This window comes from Urocampus carinirostris, chromosome 12 (assembly GCF_059441175.1).
Source record: "Urocampus carinirostris isolate Australia breed hairy pipefish chromosome 12, RoL_Ucar_1.0, whole genome shotgun sequence".
Lineage (NCBI taxonomy): Eukaryota > Metazoa > Chordata > Actinopteri > Syngnathiformes > Syngnathidae > Urocampus > Urocampus carinirostris.
In genome coordinates, this window is record NC_142360.1 from 18421794 (window position 1) to 18443329 (window position 21536).

The 21536-nt window shown below is 39.6% G+C and overlaps 1 protein-coding gene across 1 annotated transcript in view; it reads right to left on the reverse strand.

The window, feature by feature from the left end:
- The window catches only part of ror1 (receptor tyrosine kinase-like orphan receptor 1), a 181304-nt gene that overhangs the window by 14949 nt on the left and 144819 nt on the right, over positions 1 to 21536 (reverse strand). Inside the window, exons 5-8 of the mRNA XM_088349949.1 lie at positions 10420 to 10547; positions 3442 to 3759; positions 2314 to 2559; positions 2026 to 2240 (exon numbers count right to left, since the gene is read on the reverse strand). Of these exons, the coding sequence (XP_088206075.1) occupies positions 2026 to 2240; positions 2314 to 2559; positions 3442 to 3759; positions 10420 to 10547 (907 nt within the window). The remainder of the gene's footprint in view (positions 1 to 2025; positions 2241 to 2313; positions 2560 to 3441; positions 3760 to 10419; positions 10548 to 21536) is intronic.

Consider the following 21536-nt stretch of genomic DNA (forward strand, 5'->3'; position numbering starts at 1 on the left):
AGTAGCTTCATGTACAGCCATGTAGCATGAAAAAGGTGAGAGTAAGAAGAGGCTTATTTCAAGTATAGTCCAAATGATAACCACAAAAATGCAAAAACAAGCACTTACTTCTACGCACATTATGAATAAGCTGACTCTAATTATTACTTAAAACCAAGAGATGGCGGCAAAGATTTAAAAAGTTCCAAATTCCATTCAGCTTCTTAAAGAAAAATATATAGTCAAATGAGGTGTTGGGAAATGTATTTAGTAGTATTTGTATTATTTTTTATGAATTATTAATAAATAAACAAAATGCAATTCGATCATCATTTGTCTTATTTTACTATTCGGTCCTCAATTACTTTTCTTAACTTGGAATTTTTATGGGGCACAGAAAAGTAAAGGACGTCCAACTCAAGTTTAAAAAGTATAATATCGTGCATGGAAGTGGAATAAAGAAAGCCAGTCTAACTGAACAAGCACAGCTGTATCAAGTCTGTGTGGTGCATCCCAACTCTAAAATGACTGTTACAATTATACAGTCATGTTTAAAGAAATTACAACATAGCTTGAATGTAAATTTTTAGCGCAAGATGGTTACAATAATGTAACGGATCAAAATAGTGCAGGGGAATTCAATAAAACCCATTCATTCGTCACACGATCGACAGCACAGGAGCCAGATCTATGGCGATAATCTTAGTCTGGTCGGTAGCCTGGTTTGGAGCGGGCAAGCGGTCGGGAACAAATTACCATAGTGACTGAGACAAGCTAAATTAAACCTGCTCTCATGCAACAGGAATGAGGCTAAATTCATCCAAGTGTGGAGTATTCAACACTTGGTCAGAATCTCGTTTTGCCAAGTCAGAAAATGATCAAGCAATTTCAAAACATGTGAAGTGAATACTGTGGTTGAAGTCAATAACATAGAAATGTTATCTGACTGACATTGCTGGAATGTGAGGTTGGGGCGGGGGGCGTTTTCGGCATGTCCGCATCAAAGGTCTCCGTGACAACTACACCACAGGGGGGTCGGCCTCTCCCAGGAGACTGGAACCAAGAACTGGTACACGTCACACCTTGCAAGGGCAGTCTGATTTTGGCCAGCCACATGGCAGGAGGGATGTCCTAACAAGATTAAAAAGCTGGACCAAGGCCCTGGCCGGTCCTGGCCAGGTCTCTGCTCAACAGGCAGCCGGCGAGCTTTGCTAGGTCGGCAGCCAAGCTTGATCAAGCTAGCGGCCAAACCAGTGGGACCAAGCCAGCGACCTCAGAGAAGCCTCAAACCACCAGCAGTCAACCTCTCCTTCAACACTCTGCATCCGGTGGTCCTCGTCCCAACCGGCTCTCGAGCCTACCAGGATCCCTCATCGGTCTACAGCTGAGGACATAAAGACTGGGCCTTCATCTTCATCGACGCAGAACTTAGCAGAACATCTCATTGTTGCTACGTATTGGTGTGACGTAAAATGGGGAACTCGATCAAAATACAATAACAAAATAATCAAGCCAATGTTGGTGTCTATCCAAATGGTGCCAGAGTAAGTTCTCAACTTCTAATTGTCTCGGTTTTATTTTCTTATTATTGTTTTGTGTTCTATTCAAGCTTCTTCAGTAGATTTTTACTAAACAAGATGTCCATAAATCCAAGAGTGTGTGTGTCTTGATTAAAGTATATGGAACTATTAAAACGGTAAAAAAAATTCACCTAGTGTGTGTAGCCGCCCTTCAGAATAACTAAACAAGGATTTTCATCCGTTTTCCTGACATAATGATCTAAAAACGTATGTGGTGCTCCAAAAAGGCGAGACGAGTTTACAAAAGAATAAACTAGGCTCTTTAATTCAATTGGTCAATAAACTGTTAGAATAATTTATTCACCACCCATATTCGCTACGCAAGATACTAAATGTATCGCAGCTTAATCCCTTATCTTGGTTTCGTGCAACAACCCCTTCTGTAAATATGCTTAAAACAAAAAAAATGGAACTTTTAGGCTAACGTAGGCAGACATAGAGCAGAACGTTGGTTCATTTCACACACCTTCGGCTTGTACGCTGTCGTGAGCATGGACATCTCGACATTCTGCCCACGAACTGGTTTGGGCTGGCGAGCTGGAGGAGGCCTGGCAGACTTTTGGTTATTGCGGCACACGCAGATGAAGAAGAAGAGCAAAGCAATGGCCAATGGGATAGCCACGCTCGGAACCAGGATGTACAAGATCTCCATGTTACCACCGGCAGACTTTTCTTTATGATCTGAAGAAAAAAGCCATACATTTAGAAATCTTTAGAGACCTCGACAAACATCAGAACCTAAACGTTGCCGTACCACAAACAGGTATGTCGCAGAGCTCCATGCGGACTCCCTCGTCCAGCGTGAAGCACCAGGGGGCCTCGTGTCTGTTCCCCGGGTTGCGGCAATACGAGTGGCCCCCGTTCAGCTCCGGGTAGCGGACGGCCATGAAGTTGTGGCTGTGAGGGTATTGCGAATTCCACGGTTGACACTGACGGCCCGATTTGGTCCTGCTGATGGTGCCGCGATATTCGGAACCGCTGCTGTTGTAGCACTTGTGATCTGAACAAGACAATATAGTTTCGGCAATCACTTTTTCAAAATGGACAGAGAATTTTCAGATTTTGAAAACTTTTTTGTAGTAGCACTTAAGAGCAACATTTTAAAGTCAAAATGTGGTTCTTAGGGCTGCAACAAACGATTGTTTAAACAGTTTTTTAGTCTGACAATTTTTTTCCGATTAATCGGATTAAAAGAATATTTGTTTCCCTTTCTTTATTCAAATATTGGACTTTTGGGGACAAATAAAAGTAAATCAATATTATTTTTTTTAAAATTACATTTCTTACCAGGCCTTGGGGGTAGGGCGCCCGCCCCGACACTGGGAGGTTGCTGGTTCAAACATCTGCCAGGTCATACCTAAGACTTACAAAATTGGTACTCATTGCCTCCCTGCTTGGCGCTCGGCATTAGGGGTTGGAATTGGGGGCTTTAGTCACCTAATGACTCCCAACACATCAGTTGGGTTGAGCGAGGGGCTGGGAAACCTCTCTCCTGTATTATTCTCCCAGAAAGAGTCAGAAATGTGAATGGGTTCTTGAGCCACCTCCCACTAGGGGGATATGTCTCCGGTATATATATATATATATATATATATATATATATATATATATATATATTTCTTTACACACTGTCCCTTTAAGTACAGCCCTGCAGATTAAGGATTAATTGCTGAATAATTGATGGATTTTCTTAAAATGTTTTAATGTTTTGGATCTTATTCCGAAGGGAATAAAAAAAAACAATATTTGAATACAGTAGAATGTTTTTACTAGAACTTTTTCGTGGCCCAACCTCACCAAGACTCTCCGGCAGCACCAAAGTAAATTGAGTCTGAGACCCCTGTGTTAGATGGTTTAGAAGTCGGTAACGCAGTCGCCTTACTTTTATTGATGGGCTCGGCCATGGGGATGCCGATCCTGAGACAGTTAGCTGCCTCGAGACTGTCCGAGACCGCCAGATCCTCGCAGTTGGGCAACTTGAGTCTTTTCAGTATGATGGGGTTGGAGCGGGCGATGATGTACTCCGTTTTGCAGAGGTCATTTTCCAGGATCTCGCACTCGTCCTTGCACAGGTCTCGAGGTTTGTCGGCCCCCGAGCTGCGGTCGCAAGTAGGGAAGGCGAAGTGACACAGGGAGGGGATGGCGAACTGAGAGCAGCGGTCCGACAGGTGGTTGGACGTTCCGATCATAGTGAAGGCCGCTGGGGACGAAACCGAGAGGAAAAAGTCACTTTTGGGCAAAAAAATTGAGTTACAAGTTATATTTTAAAATTATTTGACCTGATGTCACTATTGTCTTAAAAACTACCCATGTTATACAGACAGTGTATTTAGTACCTCCTAGTGGTACAAAAAACCCTCACACGGTAAAACAAGAAAACATTGATCTGGCGAGTAGGCAAAAATACATGAACTATCAAACCAATGTTTGTTTTTATAAATATTCCATGGGTTTTACATAGCGAAATCCATACCCATGTATGTCTGGCAATCTTGCTGCCATGCTGTGCTCATTCCACACTGGTTTTCCTTCACCTTAGATCAGGGGTGTCAAAGTCATTTTAACTCGGGGGCCACACCATAGAACAAACATTCTCTTGAGGGCCGGACTAGTAGATTAGTAAAAAAAAAGAGAGGGAAAGAAATAAGAGAAAGAGAGGGACAGAATAAAAGGGGAGGAAAAAGAGAGAGAGACAGAGACAGAGGGAGAGAGAGAGATAATGTGAGAAACAAATGTGATAAAAAGAGAAATAGTGAGAGAGGGGGAAAGAAACAGAGAGAGAGAAAGGAATACAAAGAGAAATATAAAGAGAAAAAGATGAGAGAAAGAGAGAAGGCGAGAAGGAGAGAAAGGTACAAAGAGAGAAGGAAGGAGAGAGAAAGTAAGAAAAGAGAAAGAGAAGGAAAAGGAAGAAGGAGAGCAAATGAAGGTAAAAAGACACACAGAGAGAGGGAGACAAAGAGGAACAAAACAGAAAAAAGAAACAGAGAGTGAAAGAGAGAGAGATAGAGAGTGAGAGAAAAAGGGAGGGAGAGAGAAAGAGAAATACAAGTACAGCGTTTGTGAGAGGCACCTGGCTTTGGCAACATCAAGTGGACATATTTCAACCTGCGGTTCGTTTTTGTCTTGCGCTTCTCTCTGCGTCGTCTCGTGGCCGGATTCAATCCCTTAGCGGGCCTGATCTGGCCCGCGGGCTGCCTGTTTAACACCCCTGCTCTAGCTAGTCACTTTTTTACATTTTTCTTTGTTTACTTTGAAGATTTTGGTGACAGACAATAAATCACGTTAATAAAAAAAAAAAGAAAGAAAACACAAATGCTGCAATTTTATTGTTAACCGTGCCCATGTCTCACGGATCAAAGTGTTCAACCGACAATAAAAAGCTGCAGCGTAAGAGCATGATTCATAGACTGTGCAGTTATTGCAAACACATGCTTCTCTGCGGTGAGCTTTATCACAAAAGGAGCTTTTTTTTGCGGGCGAGAGGACAAGCAATTAAAAGGGAATGGCATAAAACGGGCTTGTTGCCAAACCAGGTTTTTCAAATAGAAGATTTTTTTTTTTAATATAAACGGCTAAACAAGACCAATTATATGTGTTGCAGCTATCCGAAAAGCCTCCATTCGTAGGCTGCTTACACAGCCCTCTCAATTACGCGGCATCGTAAATGCTGACGATCGTGTTTATCCAGAGGCTGACATCATCAGTTGAATCGCTAACATATAAAGCAGGGGTGTTGAACTCATTTTAGCTTCGGGGCCACATGGTAGAAAAAAAAATTCTCACAGGGGGACTAGTCAATTAATGGCATAAAACATTTGCGTTAGCTGGAGGGATGGGGGGTCTTTTTGGAGGCTCATGATAATTAAATTAGTCAAGCCCTTAATCACAAAGAGTCTCAAAGGGCTGCACAGACCACAGATTATTGCCAACCATAGACTATTATTACACCATCCCCTGATCTAACACCTACATGAGGGCAAGGAAAAACTCAAAAACCTCCACATGAGGAAAATGAAGAAACCTTGAGAAGGGACCGCACATGAGGTAACCCCCCTTGCAGGATGACCAGACTGCAATGGATGTTGCAATAACAAATAATACACAGATATTGTGAACATAAAATCTAGGTTATTCATATGCTATAGAATAGTAGTGTTTTAAGCCTAGATTTAAACAGTTCTACTGAGATTGCAGATTGAATCTCAGGGGGAAGAGATTTCCACAGCACTGGGGCCCGAATCGAAAACAATCTTAAACCTGCGGATCTCTTCTTGGCTCTTGGGATCAATTATGATTTAAGGATGTAAGATTTGATTATAAAACAATTATTGAGGTTTTTTTTTCCTCCAATATTTTTTCTTTCACTCATATTCAATCTCTTGAAGTGTTTATCAATTGTGCATTTGTAAAAACACAAACATAAAGTACAAAGAAATACAAACACTAATTTAAATGTTTGATTAAATGATTTAAAAGTCCTTCTGGATTTTAATTTTCTTATGAAATTGTTTACCTGAATTTGGGAACCTCGCTGTTAGATTTTAAGTCTCTTATAGAAAGGAGCTAAAGCTTCTTTTGTCATGATTACTCATTGCACTGACCAGTGCCCGCTCGTTTGGCGCCAACTGCAGCTAGTTGCCTAATTGATTCTATTTATACCCAGTACGCCAGTCACTACTTGTTAGTCCGTCAGGAAACCTTTGCATACGCAAGGCAGGCACTTTGACTCTGGCTTCCGTCAGTCCCGTCTTCATCCATTTCCTACTCGTCCGTTCCTGATTTTCCCGTTTTTCTCTGGCTATTGACCCGTTTTGTCCATTTGACCACGCTCTGATCTCCTGCTCCGGCTATCGACCCGTTTTGCCCCTGACCACGCTGCGATCTTCCGTCCCGGCGAAGCACTTCCCCATTCCGATCACGCGCCGATCCCGTGAGCTGCTTGCTCCTCCTGTCCAGCGATCACCATATCGCTGGCGTTTGTTTCCTTGAGATCCCAATAAACTTTTGTGTGAAACGTTACGCGATTGGGTCTACCATTTGTTCTGTTCTGACAGCTTTAAACTTCTACAAAGACACCCAAGTGTTGTTTTTTTCTCCTTCAATTTTGTGTTTATCATATTGCCTTAAACAGCGCGTCTGACTTTAATTTGAGGTAAATAACATACGTATGAGTTTCCTCAATGTTCTCTGGTAAATGAATGGTAGTCGGCAAACACAGCTACGGTGGGTGCTTTGCAAGTGACGCTTGGCTTTGGCGACATCCAGTGGACCTGTTTAGAACTGCAGGTTCTTGTTGACGCAATGCGGCTCATTTTATTCTTGTGCCTCTCTCAGCATGGTCTCGCCAGCCACACAAAAGGATATGGTGGGCCACATTTGAGCCGCGGGCCATGAGTTTGACACGGGATATTAAGCTTCATCTCAATAATGGTTCTCAAATAGGGTACATGATGGCACTCCAGGGATTATGAGAGATTTTAAAATAAGTTTCAACATACGTAAATGTAAGAAGGGAATTATTAAATGATTGTATTGTTGTTATTGACTGTGAAAAAAAAACATTTTTTTATTGAGAAGGTTACTACCTAGAGCTGGACAATTATATACATTTATTGAATCATTTGTTCTCAAAACGGTTTAAAAATTGGTGTAATTCAGGTTTGAGTATGGTATTCTAAATTGGTGCGGATTAAATAATAGTTACTATTTAAATGAGATATTAACACATTCGCCTAACATGGGAAAGGTCCCCGGTTTGACACCGAGTCGAAACATGTTAGCCTGGAGAGGCATGGGTGCCACCAGGCTGTACTTGCCCAAGACACACCATAAGAAATAGTGCCCCTACTAAACAGTTTTGAAGATAGTAGTTATCGACATCTAATCTAAATTTATATATACAATTAGCGTGCGTGTGTGTATGCGTATGAACAATTTTTTTTTTTAATGTACACAGTTCATACCTGTCAACCTCCACGGCTCCATGCCCTTACTGTCGTATTTTCCCTTACAAAATACAAAAAAATCCTACACCATATATATATTTTTTTAAACGTGTTTATTTATGTAGTTTAACATGTTATATTGTACATGTGTTTCCTTATATCATAAATATTGTTAATTAAACATTTTGTTCTGTTGCTCGACATGAATGAGGTTTATTATAAAAAAGTTCAACAATTAAGTAGTTTGGACGTTCACTGTAGAAGGAAAAAATACATGCAAATATAATTAAGTAGAATAATACATTTTCATATTCAAATTATGAATTCATTTTCTGCATTCAATTATTGTTGGTAATATATTGATTAAAGGGATAACCACAAACCTGTCTTTTTTCATTTTCTCCTTTTATACTTCCTTTTTTTTCTTAATTTCTTTATACTACATAATAATTCAGAATACAATGCAAAGCAAGTGAGCCGTTTGAGACCCGGCTCTCTTTAATGAGTTGAGCCGAAAAAGCCGGTTCTCTAAAAAGAGACGGACTTCCTTTCACTACACAACTCGAACTCGTTTGACTTGACTGATTTGCCGTTTCGTGATAGTCGGTGTGTATCGGATGGTACCCATGATTGACAAATTTGCGTTTTTCCGTACAGATTTTCTTGTAAGTCGTACACGTCTTAAAATGCATAATAAACTTACTTTGTATGGCAAAAACGTACAAGTTGACAGGTATGACAGTTGTTCTAAACAGGTCCACTGGATCTCGCCAAAGCCAAGCGCCACTTGCAAAGCACCCACTGTAGCTGTATTTGCCGGCTACCACTAATTTACCAGAAAACATTGATGAAACTACAAAACTCAATTCCAATGAAGTTGGGAAAGTGTGTTAATTGCAAATAAAAATTGATCCAAGTAAATTGCAAATTCTTTTCAACCCATATTTAAATGAATGCACAGCAAAGACAACATATTTATTGTCTTCACTCATAAACTTTATTGTTTTGGGAGAAAATCATCAACTCTGTAATTTGATGACAGCAACACGTGCCAAAATAGTTGGGACAGGTGTCAATAACTACTCAGAAAGTGGATGAATGGAAATCAACCAACTATTTGCAGGTGAACAGATGAATTAGCAACAGGTGAGAGTTGTTACTGGGTATAAAAAAGGGAGACCCGAACAAGCTAAGTCATTCACATGCAAGGATGGGGCGAGGTTCACCTCTTGGTGAACAACTGCGTGGGCAAATTGTTGAACAGTTTAAAAACAACATTCCTCAAAGTACAATTGCAAGGAATTTAGGGATATCATCATCTACAGTCCATAATATTGTGAAAAGGTTCAGGGAATCTGGAGAAATCACTGTGCGTAAACGGCATGGCCGTAAACCATTATTGAATGCCCGTGACCTCCGAGCCCTCAAGCGGTACTGCATTAAGAACCGACATCAATGTGTAAAGGACATCACCACATGGGCTCAGGAACACTTTGGAAAACCACTGTCAGTCAATACAGTTCGACGCTATATCCGTAAGTGTGGGTTAAAACTTTATGTTGCAAAGCGTAAGCCATTCATCAACAACATCCAGAAACGCCGCAGGGTTCTCTGGGCCCAAGCCCATCTAAAATGGACTGATACAAAGTGGAAAAGTGTTCTGTGGTCTGATGAGTCAGTTTTCCAAATTGTGTTTGGAAATTGTGGACGTCGTGTCCTCCGGTCCAAAGAAGAACAGAACCACCCAGACTGTTATGCACGCAAAGTGCAAAAGCCAGCATCTGTGATGGTATGGGGGTGCATGAGTGGCCAAGGAATGGGTAACCTGCACATCTGTGAAGGCACCATTAATGCAGAAAAGTACATTCAGGTTTTGGAATAAAGTATGTTGCCATCCAAACAGAATCTTTACCATGGGCGCCCTTGCTTCTTCCAGCAGGATAATGCCAAGCCACACACTGCACGTCTCACGACAGCGTGGCTTCGTAGTAAGAGGGTGCGGGTGCTTGACTGGCCTGCCTGCAGTCCTGACCTGTCTCCCATTGAAAATGTGTGGCGCATTATAAAGCGCAGAATAAGACAAAGGAGACCCCGGACTGTTGAACAGCTGAAGCTGTACATAAAGCAAGAATGGGAAAGGATTCCACTATCAACGATTCAACAACTAGTCTCCTCACTTCCTAAACGTTTATTGAGTGTTATTAAAAGGAAAGGTGATGTAACACAATGGTGAAGAAGCCCCTTTCCCAACTACTTTGGCACTTGTTGCAATTATAAAATTCTAAGTTTATCATTATTTGCTTATGGAAATAAAGTTTATGAGTTTGAACATGGATAATCTTGTCTTTGTGGTGTATTCATTTAAATATGGGTTAGAAAAGGTTTGCAAGTCATTCTATTCTAATTTTACTGACATTTTAAACTTTTTCCCAACTTCAATGGAATTGACTTTTGTAATACCAATGTTATTTACCTAAAGGTCAGGCCTCTGGGGATGTTTTTAGCTAAGTTTGGTGTCAAGGCACTAGCAATAACAAAAAAAAAAAATCAATAAACATCTGCTTTCGTGTACAAGCGGCTCAGGGGCTGCATACGGCCATGCGGCTCTAGCACATTTTCCACAAACCACTGCCCCAACAACCTCACTCAAGTAGAATGCCCGGCAACTCCAGGCTATTATGCTTGTTGATCATAACTAAATAATAAATGTTTACAGTATACAGTACCGTTATTTGTTAGACGAATGCTTGGTCGTATAAAAGGTTTTGTTCTTGGATTCCGATGCATTGTATTGCATTATTGTACTTCACGTATTTCGCCTATAACTAGTTCTTTCTGGAACGTAACCCCTGCAATAAACGGGTGTTCGTATGTGCAGCACAGTACCGTCCCTTTAAAAGATTTTGCCTTACCTGTTATCTGGGTCTCGATCTCGCCTTGCATCTGCAGCGAGTCCACAAAAATACTGCGGTTGCCGATGAAACGGGCGCAGGCGATGCCTCTGTACGGCTGGCAAAAGCCCTCCTCGTCAAAATCATCCCTGAAAATACAGAAGGAACGCAAGCGTCTTTGAAATTTATTTCCAGTTGCCAAAATCTAAAATCTAACGAATGTCTTCGATAATAACGCCAGTGTTTTTCAAGCAGTGTGCTGCAGGAAATTGCTTTGTATATGAGCATTCCATTGTTCAATATCTTTGCTTTCTTCCGGTGATCAGCCGTAACTTCAACATTCATCCCAATCAGTAGGTGGCAGCAGATTACAATTATTTATTTTAAAGAAATTATCTATCTACCTATTCAGGGGTCTCAAACACAAGGCCCGAGGGCCAATCGCAGCCCCCAGGATGAAAGTTTGAGGCTCCTTCCTTAATATGAATGTTAAAGGGGCAGTGTGTATTTTATATGTCGTTCTGTCGTGCCCCCCAAAACGAGTGCTACGAGCACAACGGAAGGAGACAAAATACGGAGACTTGGTGACCAAAACGCACATTAATACTTTTGAAAAGAAGAGATGGAAAAAGAAAAAAGAAAAGAAAAAGTAAATTAGAAAATAAAATAAAATGGCCAAAAAGAACAAAATAAGAAGAGAAAATGAAAATAGGAAAAAAATAACAGAGAAAAACAAAAAGGAGTGACAATTACATTTTCTTTGTTTTTGTCTTTTTGTTTTCTTTAATTCCTTTCTTTTCTGTCTTTCCCTCTATTTTTTTCTTTATTTCCCTTTCCCCTTTCTTTTCCCCTACTTTTCTTTTTAATTATCATTTTCCCTTTTTTTTGCCTCTTTTTCTTATTTCTTCTTCCCTATTTTTATCACTTAAAAAAAATCCTTAATTTGTCTCTCTTTGTGAAAAGCTGGGAAAAATATGGAAGAAAAAAGGTGCTAATTTCTCTCACTTTCAGTATCCGTAGTTAGTAGTCTTCTTTGGACTAGTTTTCAGTTAGACCACAAATTATAGTGACATCTAGACATTTAAATATAAAACACTGTCCCTTTAAGAATCACGGAATGTTTTTATCACCGCTGTTTTTGTGAGAAAAAAAAACAGCATTTGGCCCAACCCACCCTGACCCTAGCCTCAGCGGCCCCCAACCAAATTTAGTTTGAGACCCCTGATACAGATTATCTAGTCTACCTAGTCTATCTAGACCAGGGGTCTCCAACCTTTTTCAAGCTGAAAGCTTATTTTTGTTACTAATTAGCACAAAGGGAACCCGTTTTGATATGCATTCCTAAAATACACAACATATCATGTTATCACTATGTTGTTATAGAGTTATTTTTTGGAAGTAGAGTTAAATAGACTCAATCATGACGAAAAGAAATAATTTTAATAGAAAATCATGACCTTGCTCTGGTAACCCTGGAGCTTATTGGAGACCCACCTAGCTAGGTTTCGTGTCAAGGCACCCACAATAAATACCAACAAAATCGATAAACAGCTGCTTCGTGTACAAACGACACTGGAGTTGCATGCGGTCATACTGCTCTTTGGCACTCCCTAGTGGCGCTTTGCCGCTATTTCAACAAACCACGGACCCAACAACTTCGCTCAAGTAGAACTCACACCAACGCCAAGCAGGCCAAAGTTGGGTCATTATGCTTGTTATATATTGTTTTATATGCTAATGAGAAAATACACATATATACATATATTTAATGACATATGTTGTTTTGTGAAGTTTTAAAAAACGTAAAATGTAACAAATAATAAAACAAAAAAAAACCTAACATTCATCCAAATAAGTAGTTGGCAGGAGATTGCTAATTTTGTAATCATTGTTATTTTTGGTTTTGCTGACTCAGCAGTTTTCCCAGAAAGACATTCTACTCTCTCAGAACAAGTTTGGCCAGTATCACATTATTTTACAATCAATACGGTAGTTCTAGAATGACCCTGCCTAAAAGGCAAATAAAATCAAAAATGTTTTTGCGTCCCAACCCATTAGTGCGTACCCTCTTTAGTTTTGTGTATTTTTATTTACTCATAGAGTTTAACAGTATATATTTAACAGGCTCTTTTGTTTAATGACACTGTTAAAGGGTCAGTGTGCATTATTTAGCGCATTTTAGTTAAAAAATAAGCAAAAATACACAAACTATGACATAAATATGCATGTTCAACATAAATTATTATTAATTTGACATAACATGAGCCTAACCTAAATGGAGCTGACATAAATCCGTTATCTTGCTGCTACAGTACACAGAAACCTCAAAGTGGACACAAAAAAGTGTTCCTTCATCTCACAATGGATGACAATGACACACTTGAGCCGCTAGAGGTCGCCCTGTGAATGGAAGACAAAAACAAGTGACCCGCACGGCTGAAGTTCGCGTCCTGCTGCAGATTTTACTTTCCATTGCAGTTAAAACTCACAGTTGCAAAGCGCACACCTCACTTTTGGGAGTAAACGAACTAAATTATGAAGTATTTGGACTTTTAACAGTTTATGGCACTGATGTATCCTTTACTAGGCATAATCTGAAACATACGCCCCAAATTTAGATGAGGGGGGAGGGAAGCTGTGATGATGTTTTCACAACTGAACGTAAAACGTCTCCATCAGACGTTTTCACTTCCCCCCTCCCCCTCCATTTTGTTTTCCTCCAAATGAGACCCCCAAAAGCTTTGCAACCGAAATTCACCTTCACAAATGGAGCTGTGCAAGGACAAGGCCACATGCGGCATATTGGCTCACTGTGAGATCACTCGCTGTGTCATGTGCTCTAAGTCGAGCCATATGGGGCCTTAAGAGGGGCCAATATATGATCTTGAATATGGCCCTAACCCACACACAGCACACAGAAACATATTGGAGTTTTTGGCTGACGGGGGAACCGGCCCACAGGCACACACCTTGTTAAAATTATTGCTGCAAGTCCACAATAAATCTCAATGTGATTGCACTCTGGGAAAAAAATGTAGGCTTAAATAGTGCTATTTTTTGTCATGCACCTTTAGGAATAGAAAAACTTACATGAGCCCCCCAGCCCCCAAGCCAGCCTGCATAACATTACCATTATTAACGTGAAGGGCGTAACCAGCCCGCTTTAGGGGGTGCTCAAGCACCACACTCAACCCAACCAATCTTTTAGCAGTGAAACTTTTTAAATCTATGCTTAAAACACACCTCTATTCTCTTACTTTTTAATAACCTACATTTCATGTTGATAATATTTGTGTATTTGTAATTGCAACATCCATTGCAGCCTGGTCATCCTGGAAGAGGGTGACCTCATGTGCGGGCCCTTCTCAAGGTTTCTTAATGTTCCTCACGTTGAAGTTTTTCCTTGCCCTCGTGTAGGTTTTAGATCAGGGGATAATGTAATAAGAGTCTGTAGTTTGCAATAATCTGTGGTCTGTGCAGCCCTTTGAGACTCCTTGTGATGAAGGGCTATACATGACTTAATAAAAGACAGGAATGACTTAAATATAACAAAAAAACGCAAGTTAAAATGTAAAAAATTAAAATAAAACAAAAATGTGAAAAACTCAGCGTCAGAAATTGCAGCCCCCAGGATTAAAGTTTGAGGATCCTTCCTTAATATGAAAGTTAAAGGGGCAGTGTGTATTTCATATGCCAACGAGATGTCGTTCTGTCGTGCCACCCGAAACGAGTGCTAAGAGCATAACGGAAGGAGACAGAATACTGAGACTTGGTGACTAAAACGCACTTAATACTTTTGAAAAGAAGAGAATCAGGAAAAGGAAAAAGAAAAGAAAAAATGAATTAAAAAAATAAAAGAAAAAAACAAAAAATAGATCAAAGAAAAAGAAAAAAAGATAACAGATTAAAACAAAAAATAAAAATAAAAAGGAGAAAAAGGAGATAAATACTCCACTCCCTTGAAATGGTTAAGTCCGTTTGATGCCGAGCACACCTCACGCCCCCCTCCAAGCTCCCCTTTCGCTCAGCTCGAACCACTTGCAGCATAGCGGCAGTGTCTGTGGAGGCTACGGGTTATTACAGTGAGAGCATGTTATCATGGCAGCCCAAGAGTGCCATAATTCAGTTAAACGAGGAAGTTTCAACTAATAAAAACGGCTTTAAAACGAACATTCAATTGAGAAAAATAAAAAAAAGCCCTAAGCAAAATATTTGAATCAAAATGTTTTGATAATAGAACTTTACATGTTATATCACTTTAAGTGAAATGAAAAATAAATGTTTTAACCAGCCAGACACTCTGGGTGCTATGCACCCCTACAACAGTTAACCTCAAACCGCCCTAACATATAAGAAAACAAAAACCAAATGTAATAAAATAGATTTTAAGTGTCTCTGAAATCTAAACATGAAATACAAATCCTTTAAATATTAACATTTTTGACTGAAAAAATGTCATACACTATGGTACTGGAAAATTAAATTAGATAACAACAATAAATAATAATTCAAACTGTTACCCAACATTAACTCCAGAACACAATAATAAGAACGTGTAAACCTGCAAAACAGAAATATATACAGAATTTTCCGCACAATAAGGTGCACCTAAAAGCCTTTATTTTTGTTCAAAAGCTGATCATGCGCCTTATATATGGATCAATATTGGGTCGCAAGATCTCGCAACTAAGGCAAGCAGCCGTCGAATCGATTTTCCCTGCACAATGAAATTCTTACTTCGCTGTCCACACAGTTTCCAGCAAAATAGAAACTAAGAAATGGTTGACATCTCTTGAATCCCAAGAGTTTTACCATCCTAATGATATGTGGAATGACGCATTTGAGTGATTGGTGACATCGTACAGACACAGTGTCCATACGTGTTTGAAACACGTATTTGCCTCTTTGCGAGCCATCGGAATGTTCCCGCTGTAGTGCCTTATAGTCAGTCCGGTGCGCCTTATGTATGGAAACTATATGACAAAAAACTATTTTTTGGGGGGTGCGCCTTATAACCCGGTGCACCTGATAGTGCAGAAAATACGGTAATATAACTCAAACTGATTTTTTCGGGGAACAAAGTTGATGTGTGGATCAATGGCTACAATGAGAACATTTTCCATTACCTACACTTCTTTTTGAAGCAGCACATATTAAATCTCAGCTCCTTCTCAATGACATGATACCAACAATGGTTGCTGGTTTACTGAAGTAAGGATGCAAGAGAATTGTTGGCAATATTAGACAAAGACATAGCTTCTGAATTGGTGGGGACCAAAGCACAAAAATGCTTGTGAGTAAAAGGACGTTTGTCCTATGCATCAGCACTTGAGGACAGAAAGTGTTTTTAAACTTCTGAACTGCTTTAATCGATCAATTACTTTTGAGATGATCACATAATCTTGGTAGGGACAAAACAATGATTGCTTGATATTGCTAATGACAGGTCACCTCCGTCTGTGCCGGATCTACACATTAGTTTGGCACGTTTAAAAAAAAACAAAAAAACCTTAAGTAACTCAGCGTGATTGGCGTGTAGAGTCTTTAAATCACATCCAAGTTTATTTGGCTCCATCCTTTCCACTGACAACAGAATTAGACACCGATCTTGTCCTCATCCATAGTCACACATTGTCACATTTCCTCGGCTTTAGGGAGACTTTTCTTCGTCTTTTTATCTCTGTTTCTGTCTGCCTGTCTTATCATCCATGTAAATATTGTTTTCATAGTTTAACTTGAAGGTCTGCTACACTAATGCTCAATGTAAACCACACTTCTTCACCACAAGCGCACACTCTGCCCATGAGAGCGCTACGACCCCTAGAGTAGTGGGGGTGCATTTACATTTTTATTAGCATAGTGGGAAAAAAAAAGCCCAGGGTCACACGCACCCCTCTTGACACATCTGGTTTACTATTATTGTGAATTGTTCCAAATATAAACTGAGTATTTACAAGCGTAAACCATGCACAGCACGTACAGACAAAAGATTTGGTCCAGTATATATTGGGCACAGTCTCAAACTACAGTTTATAATCACCGTGTCAAACCAACCGATCCCATTTTGTCTGTATATCGCTAAGGAATACTTTATATAGAATCTTAAACAATATATGTTCACTGTTGAAATTTTATGATGAAAACCCACAGTACGAACTGTGAACACCCATACCCAAAAACGCCAGCAAAGCACTCAGAGCAATTTGATTGGGTTAGAGTTAGTTTTGGGCGGAGTTATGCACACATAACACAAGAACTTGCATCTCTCTAGCGATGTTGGTATCTTTCTTGTTTGCAGTATTTTTTGACAATTTTACAAAAGAACTTTGCTCGCACCTTGTTTTGAAACCATTTTTTGGGACAACGGGCCTCAACACTCTTAAGTTGCTACAAGAGGGACTCAACAACATTCACGTGGTATAATTATGCTGATATGGGACAAAGGCTCTGGCATTTTTATTATTTCATATATTTCATCAAAACATCAAACGTCATACAGTGCAATAAAATGCACAGAAGAATGAGCTTTTGTCTGGAGACTGGGTTGGGCATTTTTGTTGAATTTTGTCTTAAAATATATGGTGTGGCTCTCTCAAAGAAACACTGTAATATTTTGTTTTTATGGCTCATGGTTCCTGATCCCTAGGTTAGAAGACAAAAAAAAACATGGTCCTCTTAAAGCCGCAGGGATCCCGTTAAGACTTCTGGGCTTGACAAGCAGGAGCCAATATCGCTAATTTAATTCATTAAGAGTTGCATAGGACATTTGTTTACGAGAATGTTTGCGACTCAACACCACAAAATTGAAAAGATTTACTACTTTACCGCTTTTGACTTTAGCTAAAACCAATCAGAGGAGTATAATTGATGAGCCAATGAACGAGGAGCAGGCTAGAGTGTGCTATCCAGGAGGGTTTTCAAAATTTAATGTTTTTTTCTTTTTGTGCTAAGTAGAATAATGGCAGAACAGGTCGGCTCATTTTTAGCATTGTCTGAATTTTCAGTTTAAGAGGTTTTTTTTTATCATTTAAAAAAACAAACACAAAATTGTTTGGGGGACCATGGCCAACCCAAATGCCCAAACACCCAAACAAGTTAAGCGCCTCGGCACCCAAGTTGGTCATGCTTTCGTCCCTCCAGATGAAACGGGACACGAGAAAGCAGCCATGTCACTCGGGTCAGGGTCACACAACACACTCTTCTGTTCAACAGCAGGGCCCGACAGCTTTCACTGGTTTACCCCTGCGCCCACAATCCGGCAATCACCGGATCGTGGGCGCAATCCTTTCTCTTTCTTCCAATAAAACCTGTAAGAAATGCAACGTAAGTGGGTCCTGTTTCCGTTCTGGTCCTGACAATATTGTGTAAAATTAATGCAAAATTCTTGACCTACAAAAGTTTTAAACACAAATTTTTGAATGATAATGCATGTACTTTTGGTGTATTATTTGAATCAATATTTTTTAAATCACTATTTGGTTCAAAATACACACTGCCCCTTTATTATCCCATCATGCATTTTTAGCCTTATGTGACCTACCACAGTGTAAGTGCTGAAAAAAGCATTTTTTTTACATTCAGTTTCATGTGATTTCACAATTCTCGTGCCAGTAAATGGATTTGCATTTGCCCTTTATCATCTCCAGATATTTTCCTTTTGAAAGAGGCTTCATCGTAGCCGTTGCAAATCACAACTGACAGGGTGTAGCAGCAAAGGGGAAATCACGCAGAAAAGTAAGAGCTATTTGATTGCTTCGACTCTTAAGAATGAAATGGAATATGGAAAAATACACACAATTTTTAGTGAGGTATGTCCAAGCAGCCAGGAGGTCAGTTTTATAGTGTGCCGTTGAAGATAATAGACACACATCCGCTGTAACTTTCCCTTTTTTTTGGGCCACAGACACGCAAATAATATGTTGCACACAGTTCACCGCAGTGCAGCCAGTGTCCTACCGGGAAAATTGAACGGCAGCCAAAGCAAACAACTTCAAACAAAGCAGCTATGTAAACAAGTTATCCCTTTATACTTCCTCTATCCATTCTCGATAGGGCCGGTACTTGTCGGAGTCAACGATGGGCTTGGTACTTCCCCAGGACAGCAGCCATTTGCAGTATGAGTCAAATGAGTAGTTAGCTCCTATTTGAACCTACAGTATGCACAATTTAGTCTTTTAAAATTGACCTAATAAAATGTGGAAGGAAAAACTCATAAAAAGCCATATAGGAAGGGCCTTGATTCAAAACCAAAACCTCAAAACTGTAAGGCAGATGTGGATTTTTTTGCAGTTTTTTTTTAACCTCAACGTTCCGTCAAAAGTCTTATCTTGCTAATACTCCTTTAATACTTTTTCGACCAAGAAATCAACAGCCGCAATTGAAACACACAAACCAAAAATCACCTCATAATTTAGAGGCAATTTAAAAGAAATGTTTATTTTAATTTGTTTTTAAATTGCATTTTGGTCCATTTGAAAACTTTCCCCCTAAAAAGCATAGCCCACTCCAAGGTTTTAGACACGGATAACAATAAATAAAAAGGATGTTTAGAGTACATCATGGATCCTCAGTAAAAACCCACAGATACAGTAACTACTAATGCCATAGAACTCTGCTACATTGATGAGCATTTTTATCATGAATCATGAAAAAATGTATTTTTTTTCCCCCAACTAAATCTTTCTAGTTCAAACAAATATAAATTGTATGTGTTCACATTTTGAAGACTTTTAAAAATTGGATTCAAGACATTTTAAAGCCAATTAAAGCCTTATTTATAGAATAACGAATTTAATGCTTTTTAAGACTTTTCAAGGTTCCGCAGGAATCCTGTAATCAGAACCAGCTAGATAACAGCCGAAAATGGGCTCCTATAGTACAGCAAACTATAAGTCGATGTTAGAACCGGAACAGATGGTAGACCCAAACGCGTAACGTTTCACACAAAAGTTTATTGGGATATCGAGGAAGTCAGGTGCAAGGAAACAAACGCCAGTGATCCGGGGATCGCTGGACAAGAGGAGCAAGCAGCTCACGGGATCGGAGCGTGATCGGGATGCGGAAGTGATTCGCCGGGGCGGAAGATCGGAGCGTGGTCAGGGGCAAAAACGGGTCGATAGCCGGAGCGGGAGATCAGAACGTGGTCAAGGGGCAAAAATGGGTCAATAGCCGGAGACGATCGAGAAAATCAGGAGCAGACGAGTAGGATGTGGATGAAGATGGCACAGACGGGAGCCAGAGTCAAAGTGCTTGCCTTGCGTATGCAGAGGTTCACTGACGGACTGACAAAGAGTGACTGGAGTACTGAGTTTAAATAGGATGTGAATCAATCAAGCAACAAGCAGCACCTGGCGCCAAACGAGCGGGCACAGGTGAGGGCAATGAGTAAACATGACAGTTAAACACAAATATATATATAATATTTTTTAATCCAATTTATTAATTGATCAAGCAATTGCAAAATATACCATCAAATTATCGCAAACATCAACTCAAGTAAATACACAAGAAAAAGATGCCTTGCAAATAAATTTGATTTGACCTCATTCACACCGTATCCAGGTCGGATGTGTTCCAGCGCATATTTGTCACCAGATCACAGAGTGATTGGAAGAACATTGACCGAGACTTTATTTAACAACATTTTAAAGGTATCGGAAAATAAAAATGAAGCAGAATTATTTGCAGTTTTTTTATGGTGTTAAAAACAATTTAAAAATACCACAGCTATTATTAGACACCTTATAAATAGGGTAGTACAAGTAAAAGTATTTGTGTGAACTTTGCAATATATTTATGTCAGGAGGGTCTTTAAACATTTAACATATTTTACACACTGTAAGATGTGCCAGATTATAAGGCGCACCCCCCGAAATAGTCATTTGTCATATGTTTTTCCTACATAAGGCGCACCGTACTATTAGGGGCATACAATTAAGTCCACAGTTGGAGCTTTGGTGCTCGCTCAAACTGCAAAACATTGTATACAACTATTGTATACAAGTGGAATCAAAGCAAAGTAGTGGCGGGTGAGAGCACAGACACAATACCACTAGATCACAAGCGGTACAGATGACATAAGAAAAGGCATTAGAGCTAATCTCATTATCATGTATTGTTCAGCTGTTTTTATTGTGTAAATATTTTGTTGTTCCCTTTGGTAATTAGCAATTAATGTTTTTTTGTGATGTGCCTAAATTAACTACATTCATTCATTAACTTTCATTCATCACAAATAGTCTCTCCACTTTTTCACCAGTGCATCAATAGGAAAATCTTTTTCAGGTTAGCTTTCCGGCTCCTCCGTGTTATATGTCTAAATGTCCTTGGGCAAGACACTGAATCCCTAATGCCCCCGATAAGCAGGTAGTTGCCTTGCATGGCTGACCCTGCTATCGGTGTGTGAGTGTGTGTGAATGGGTAAGTGTGAAGCACATTGTAAAGCGCTTTAGGAGGTCTTCAGTAACTTGAAAAGTGGAAAAATGGAGACCATTTACATTTACATTTTACGTACATATTAATCTCAAACCGAGAGGTTATTGACGCACAGGTAAATAGGTGTAGACGATTTAACTGATCAGAATGCACTATGCAAATCGTCACCAATGAATGCTAGAGATTGGAGGAAACAAAGTCATTCACCAAAATAATATCGAAGCTCTTTTAGATATGCATACATATTAAACTCAGAGGTTATTAATGCGCATGTGAAGAAGTGGAGAGACTGTTTACCTATGAGTAAAAATAGTGTGAAAATGAGATCATGTCTAATGCGCAACTACTCACCAGTCACTACTCGGGTTCAATTCCTGTTGCATACAATTTACACTAGGTTAGCCATGTTTATGGATATGATCGAAGGTGAGCTTTGGGCTTAAAATCTTTTGTGAAATACATTCTTTGAGGAGTGCTCGGTTGATTCGTAGAGCTGTAGCTGGTCTGCCTATGGATTTAACTCCCTCATCTCACGTGACAAGGCAAGTTTTAAAAAATTTTTTTTTATTTTTATTTTGAACAGATCTGGAGGTAAGCATGCTTGGGTGTACACAGAAAAATAAGCCATCCATTGTGATGAGCACTGTTAATTCACAACTTAAAGAAGTAATTTTAAACACAAATTGAGGTGGAGCTTGAGAGGC